General features: G+C 39.3%; 1 protein-coding gene across 1 annotated transcript in view; it reads left to right on the top strand.

The window, feature by feature from the left end:
- The first annotated feature begins 276 nt into the window (after positions 1–276).
- Positions 277–7,917, top strand: part of TMEM161A (transmembrane protein 161A) — a 33,462-nt gene continuing 25,821 nt past the window's right edge. Inside the window, exon 1 of the mRNA XM_070746181.1 lies at positions 277–420. Coding sequence (XP_070602282.1) covers positions 418–420 — 3 coding nt within the window. The 5' untranslated portion in view covers positions 277–417. The remainder of the gene's footprint in view (positions 421–7,917) is intronic.

Below are 7,917 nucleotides of genomic sequence, written 5' to 3'. Positions count from 1 at the left end.
TAAATAAATTTAAATAAATAAATTTAAATAAATATAAACATAAGCGATTTTGCAAAGGAAAAACAAGCATTTTGCAACATTGCTGTACGGTACAGTAATCTTACCCCGCCGAGGAGAATGAGACTACAAATCCCAAGATGCAACGCGGCGGATAGGCAGCTGAAAAGCGGAAACAGGTGGACCTTAAATTCTCACCAAGGAAAGAAAAGGGACGTCGCCGACTGCCTCTTCCTTTTCCCATTGGTTGACGATAGTGGGCTGGTGTGGCTTTTGATTGGCCGAGATGATTCCACGCCTCCTTTTGGCTACAGGATTAGAAGGAAAGGCACGTTGTATTTGAGTTTCTCTTTTTTTGACCCGGTGTTTGCATTTTTTTATTTTTATTTTTATTTTTCTGGATCGTGATCGTCCAATACAATGGTGAGCCTTTAAATTTTGATTAAGTTTTTGTTTGCTTTCGCTCAGCTTCTTCCTCTCCTCTTTAAAAGGAAGAGCCAGAGGGAAGGACTCTGCTTTGCTCTTTTGGTGTCCTTACAGGTTACTTTGCTTTGATATAGAAACTCATGGGGAACTTTGAATGTTTTTAAGGCAAATTGAATTTGATTTAGAGGAGACATTTTATTTCAATAAAATTGAACAGGTCCAAAGACGGGCTACAAAAATGGTGGAAAGTCTTAAGCATAAAACTTATCAGGAAAGACTTAATGAACTCAACCTGCATAGTCTGGAGGACAGAAGGAAAAGGGGGGACAGGATCGAAACGTTTAAATAGGTTAAAGGTTAAATAAGGTTCAGGAGGGAAGTGTTTTTAATAGGAAAGTGAACACAAGAACAAGGGGACACAATCTGAAGTTAGTTGGGGGAAAGATCAAAAGCAACCTGAGATAATATTATTTTACTGAAAGAGTAGTAGATGCTTGGAACAAAATTCCAGCAGACATGGTTGGTAAATCCACAGTAACTGAATTTAAACATGCCTGGGATAAGCATATATCCATCCTAAGATAAAATATAGGAAATAGTATAAGGGCAGACTAGATGGACCATGAGGTTTTTTCTGCCGTCAATCTTCTATGTTTCTATGAGAAAGTTGCGCACATATTCAGCTTTGGGGTAATCATGACGCATTAAATCGAGCTTCCGTGGTCAGGAATAGGCTACCTGGAAATGCCGAATAAACAGCAGATAAAGGAATTGCTCTATATGGTGTATCAACTTGATGGTTAGCTGGTCTAAGGCGAGATACTTATTTGAATTGACAAAGGTGTGTTTTTGGTTGGGTGTTTTGTCGTAAAACCTTTTGTTATATCCAGTGTCTGAGATTCTTGGAACTGAACTAGAATAGAACAGAACAGAATAGAATAATAACAGAGTTGGAAGGGACTTTGGAGGTCTTCTAATCCACCACCCCCCACCCCGCTTAGGCAAGAAACCCTACAGCACTTCAGACACATAGTTATAAAACATTATCTTTAAAACTTCCAGTGTTGGAGCATTCACAACTTCTGGAATCAAGCTGTTTCATGTATTAATTGTTCTAACTGTCAGGAAATTTCTCCTTAGTTCTAAGTTGCTTCTCTCCTTGTTTAGTTTCCACCCATTGTTTCTTGTTCTACCCTGCCTTGGGTGCTTAGGAGAATTGTTTGACTCTCTTTTTTTTGTGGTAACCTCTGAGATACTGGAACACTGCTATCATGTCTCCCCTGGTTCTTCTTTTCATTAAACTAGATCTACTGAGTTCCTGCAACCGTTCTTCATATGTTTTAGCCTCCAGTCTCCTAATCAACTTTGCTGCTCTTCTCTGCACTCTTTCTAGAGTCTCAACATCCTTTTTTATAGCGTGGCGACCAAAACTTAATGCAGTGTTCTAAGTGTGGCCTTACCAAGGCCTTATAAAGTGGTATTAACACTTCATGTGATGTTGATTCTATCCCTTTGTTAATGCAGCCTAGAACTGCATTGGCTTTTTTGGCAGCTGCTGCAAATTGTTGGCTCATATTTAAATGGCTGTCCACTAGGATTCCAAGATCCCTGATTCTTTATGTAGGGAAAAAGTGCTCTGGCACTGTTCTGTGACTTTTGCTCACAAAGGACTGATAGTTTGGACTAAGGCTTTTTCCGTGTGTCAGCTCTTAACTGTGGCTTCCTGATTCTTTTCTCAAAAAATGTTGGAACGGTGGCATATAAATCATGTCCCTTAACACTTCCACTGTACAGTCTCACCACAGGAGCAGGGCAATATTTTGCTGCATGGAGATAATATCCTTTGTTTTGACTTTTTTAAAACAAACTTGCGCCTGTGCACCCAAGTAGCATCATAGAAACTTAGAAACATAGAAGACTGACGGCAGAAAAAGACTTCATGGTCCATCTAGTCTGCCCTTATACTATTTCCTGTATTTTATCTTACAATGGATCTATGTTTATCCCAGTTACTGTGGATTTACCAATCATGTCTGCTGGAAATTTGTTCCAAGGATCTACTACTCTTTCAGTAAAATAATATTTTCTCATGTTGCTTTTGATCTTTCCCCCAACTAACTTCAGATTGTGTCGTCTTGTTCTTGTGTTCACTTTCCTGTTAAAAACACTTCCCTCCTGAACCTTATTTAACCCTTTAACATATTTAAATGTTTCGATCATGTCCCCCCTTTTCCTTCTGTCCTCCAAACTTTAGCATCCTTTGGCCTACATGGTTTAGAACATGAATGTGTAAAATGGAGGATGGATTCACGCATGGCATTCACGCGTGAATCCATGGCTTCTTGTTAATCATGGTTTTTTTGATCAAATGGTTGCAAGTTTGAATTCTTGCCTTGCATTTTTATGTCTACAAATATAAAGGCACGTTCTGGGTTCAATGATCCCTTATGAACTTGTATTTGCATAATAGGATGTTACCTACATGTAGCCTTTTATTTACGTCTGATTGCCTAGCAACGGTTGGAAGTTAAGATGAACCCCATGAAAGATACTGTACTTACAACCTGAAGTGCTTCAGCAAAGCCTTTGATACTGTTCCACATAAAGAACTGATAGATAAATTAGTGAAGATTGGACTTCATCCCTGGATAGTTCAGTGGATTTGCAGTTGGCTGAAGCGTAGATATCAGAGGGTTGTTGTTAATGGCGAGTATTCTGAGCAGAGACAGGTTACAAGCGGTGTGCCACAAGGGTCTGTTCTGGGTGCTATTCTTTTTAATATGTTTGTGAGTGACATAGAGGAAGGTTTGGTAGGGAAGGTTTGCCTATTTGCCAATGACTCTAAAGTGTGCAATAGGGTTGATATTCCTGGAGGGGTCTGTATATGGTAAATGATTTAGCTTTACTAGATAAATGGTCAAAGCAATGGAAACTGCAGTTTAATGTTTCCAAATGTAAAATAATGCACTTGGGGAAAAGGAATCCTCAATCTGAGTATTGTATTGGCAGTTCTGTGTTAGCAAAAACTTCAGAAGAGAAGGATTTAGGGGTAGTGATTTCTGACAGTCTCAAAATGGGTGAGCAGTGTGGTCGGGCGGTAGGAAAAGCAAGTAGGATGCTTGGCTGCATAGCTAGAGGTATAACAAGCAAGAAGAGGGAGATTGTGATCCTGCTATATAGAGCGCTGGTGAGACCACATTTGGAATGCTGTGTTCAGTTCTGGAGACCTCACCTACAAAAAGATATTGACAAAATTGAATGGGTCCAAAGACGGGCTAGAATAACGGTGGAAGGTCTTAAGCATAAACCGTATTCATTCCCCAGCTCTGGGCTAGACTTTTTAAAGACTTGTGGACTTCAACTCCCAGAATTCCTCAACCAGCCGTGATCCTCCTGTTTCATTTACCCCAGAGGTCTTCAAATTTGTCAACTTTTAAGACTTATGGACTTCAACTGGGCTTAGAAAACCTAGAGATACGTGGTCTTCGATCTGATCTAAATGTAGTTCCTAAAGTAATCTACTACAATGTCCTACTGGTCAATGAGCTTCAACCGCAACAACACAGGTGCACAAAATAGATTCAAACTCAATGTAAACCACTCGAAACTTAACTGCAAGAAATACGCCTTCAGCAACAGAGAGATCAATGCCTGGAATGCACTACCTGACTCTGTGGTTTCTTCCGCTATATAGCGCTGGTGAGACCACATTTGGAATACTGTGTTCAGTTCTGGAGACCTCACCTACAAAAAGATATTGACAAAATTGAACGGGTCCAAAGACGGGCTACAAGAATGGTGGAAGGTCTTAAGCATAAACCGTATCAGGAAAGACTTAATGAACTCAATCTGTATAGTCTGGAGGACAGAAGGAAAAGGGGGGACATGATCGAAACATTTAAATATGTTAAAGGGTTAAATAAGGTTCAGGAGGGAAGTGTTTTTAATAGGAAAGTGAACACAAGAACAAGGGGACACAATCTGAAGTTAGTTGGGGGAAAGATCAAAAGCAACATGAGAAAATATTATTTTACTGAAAGAGTAGTAGATCCTTGGAACAAACTTCCACCTAACATGGTTGGTAAATCCACAGTAACTGAATTTAAACATGCCTGGGATAAACATATATCCATCCTAAGGTAAAATACAGGAAATAGTATAAGGGCAGACTAGATGGACCATGAGCTCTTTTTCTGCCGTCAGTCTTCTATGTTTCTATGTTTCTAAGGTCTGATGGCCGACCCCTGTGATCATGTGATCACATTTTGGGAACTTAGCAATCAGCTATTATGGGTTTTTTTGCCAGGAAGCACCATTTTCATCTTATTTCCAGCAAAAAAATGCAAAGTGCAGACAATGGGTTTGCTTAATGACCATGGATTTCTTAATGATCAACACAAAAAAAGCCATAACATTGAGTTGGTGTTGTGAAGATTCACCTAACAACGGGCACAGCTTACAATTATACTTCTGGGCTCAGCTATACTTCTAAATTGAGGACTTCTTGCATTCACAACTCTGATTAACAAATGAGTGGATGCAGTGCAGGCAGTCCAATAAGAAAAGAATTAGAATTGGAAATAGAATAGAATAGAATTAAATAAATAATAATAATAATAATAATAATAATAATTTATTACATTTGTATGCCGCCCCTCTCCGAAGACTCGGGGTGGCTCGCCACAATAATAAAAAATAATATAGCAAAACAAACCTAATATTTAAAAAGAATAGAATAGAATAGAATAGAATAGGACAGGGACTAAGACTAGGTCTAGGATTAGAATTCTTTATTGGCCAAGTGTGATTGGACAAACAAGGAATTTGTCATTGGTACATATGCTCTCAGTGTACATAAAAGAAAATATACATTTGTCAGGAATCATGAGATACAACACTTAATGATTGCCGCAGGGTACAAATAAGCAATCAGGAAACAATCAATAATAATATAAATCATAAGGATACAAGCAACAAGTTACAGTCGTACAGTCATAAGTAGAAGGAGCCGGGTGGCGCAGCAGGTAGAGTGCTGTATTGCAGGCCACTGAAGCTGACTATAGATCTGAAGGTCAGTGGTTCAAATCTCATCACCTGCTCAAGGTTGACTCAGCCTTCCATCCTTCCCAGGTGGATAAAATGAGGACTTGGATTGTGGGGGCAATATGCTGGCTCTGTTAAAAAGTGCTATTGCTAACATGTTGTAAGCCGCCCTGAGACTAAGGAGAAGGGCGGCATAAAAATCGAATGAATGAATGAATGAATGAATGAATGAATGAATGAATGAATGAATGAATAAATAAATAAATAAATAAATAAATAAATAAGGAGATGGGTGATAGGAACGATGAGAAGACTAATAGTAATAATAATGCAGCCTTAGTGAATTTTAGAATAGAATAGAATTCTTTATTGGCCAAGTGTGATTGGACACACAAGGAATTTGTCTTGGTGCATATGCTCTCAGTGTACATAAAAGAAAAAATACATTTGTCAAGAATCATGAGGTACAATGTGACAGTGTTGAGGGAATTATTTGTTTAGCAGAGTGATGGCATTCGGGGAAAAATGTTCTTGTGTCTAGTTGTCTTGGTGTGTAGTGCTTTGTAGCGACGTCTTGAGGGTAGGAGTTGAAACAGTTTACTACCACACTGGGTGTGGCTTATTTTGTGGGTGTGGCTTGCAGACCATATGACAAGGTGGGAGTGGCTTGACGGTCATGTAACCGGGGATGGCTTAAAGATCATGTGACTGGCTTAAAGGTGGCCAATGTGACATCACTCACGTCAAGGGTTAGGGTTAGGGTGCCTCTCCTTGCCTCAGAGAGATACAATTTCCCTATCTATTTACTATTACTGAACATCCAAAATATGCTCTTTAATTCTATGTATATCTGCCATATGTGTACATACATATTACACACAGGCACACAAAAATATAATATTATCTACTATATAAACTGTATGTGTATGTACCCACACACACGCATAGCTCTTCTAAAATTATACAGATTAAACCTCATTTACTGCAACAGAAAAAACATACCCAGAGCCCAGAAGGGAAAAAAAGAAAAAAAATTCAAAATTTTTCTACCAGTTCTGCGCACCTGACCATACCCGTAGGAGCCCATCCATCTCTGCTTTTGAGGAGGAAAAAAATAATATGTTTCTCAGCGAAGGGCTGAGTTAACAGCCTTCCTTCGGTTTATTTCATCTATTTCTCCTCAGCTAGTTTTGTCCCTAATGCTTTCTGAAGTTCCTGGATCAGTGTCCTGCTTTCAAAAATAGACCAAGGTTTGGCATCTCAACATTTCTGCCACCCTATCAAATGTCAACCCTGAAGCCATGTAGTGAATCCTTGTGTTTGATTGGGAGGGGGGGCGGTGTTGTGAAAAGTGTGCAAAAAGGAAGCAAAAAAATAGAGGGGGCAGCATACAAATCCAATTAATAAATAAATAGAGATTTATTTATTTATTTTTTTATTATTTAGATTTGTATGCCGCCGAGTCTCTCCGCAGACTTGGGGCGGCTCACAGCAAGATACAGCAAATCATGACAAACCCAAATAAATTTAAAATATTTAAAAAGATTTAAAAAGAACCCCATTTACTAACAAACACACACACACAAACATACCATGCATAAATTGAACATGCCCGGGGGAGGTGTTTCAGTTCCCCCATGCCTGACGGCAAAGGTGGGTTTTAAGGAGTTTACGGAAGGCAGGAAGAGTAGGGGCAGTTCTAATCTCTGGGGGGAGTTGGTTCCAGAGAGTCGGGGCCGCCACAGAGAAGGCTCTTCCCCTGGGGCCCGCCAACCGACATTGTTTAGTTGACGGGACCCGGAGAAGGCCCACTCTGTGGGACCTAATCGGTCGCTGGGATTCGTGCGGCAGAAGGATGTCCCTATCCAGAATGAAACGGCTTATTTTGTTGGAAAATAATAAATGATTGTGGAGTCCCCGGTACGCTCTGAGCTTGGTTGCTTAATTGCACAACATTTAATTATCAGAGCTGCACTTTCGGAAGCTAGCCAGCCCAACCAGCAAACCAGCCCAACCAGCTAACCAACCCAATCAGCCAGCCGCAGATCAGATCAATAGATGTGGAGTTGAAGTCTTCAATTAAACACACACCCTGTCTGTTAGAAATGCAAAAAAGAAATCGGCACATATTTTCACACAGGGTGGACTTGCCCTGAAGCTAAGATCTATTGGAATAAAGTAGAAAAATGGTTAAAGGAAATAACGAACAAGAAGATTAAAAAGACTCCAGAATTCTTCCTACTAGGCATTTGTGACACTAAATATAAAAAAGAAATATATTATTTAATAATTCATACTTTAGTAGCGGCAAGAATTACATTTGCGCAAAAATGGAAAGAAAAGGAAATACCAAAAGATGAAGAAGTATTTAAAAAAATTATGGAATGTGCAGAATTAGATATGATGACAAGATGGTTAAATAACCAAATGGAATCAGAGTTTTATAAAATT

This window comes from Erythrolamprus reginae, chromosome 1 (genome assembly GCF_031021105.1).
Source record: "Erythrolamprus reginae isolate rEryReg1 chromosome 1, rEryReg1.hap1, whole genome shotgun sequence".
Classification (NCBI taxonomy): domain Eukaryota; kingdom Metazoa; phylum Chordata; class Lepidosauria; order Squamata; family Dipsadidae; genus Erythrolamprus; species Erythrolamprus reginae.
This window is presented reverse-complemented; position numbering and strand designations above follow the sequence as displayed.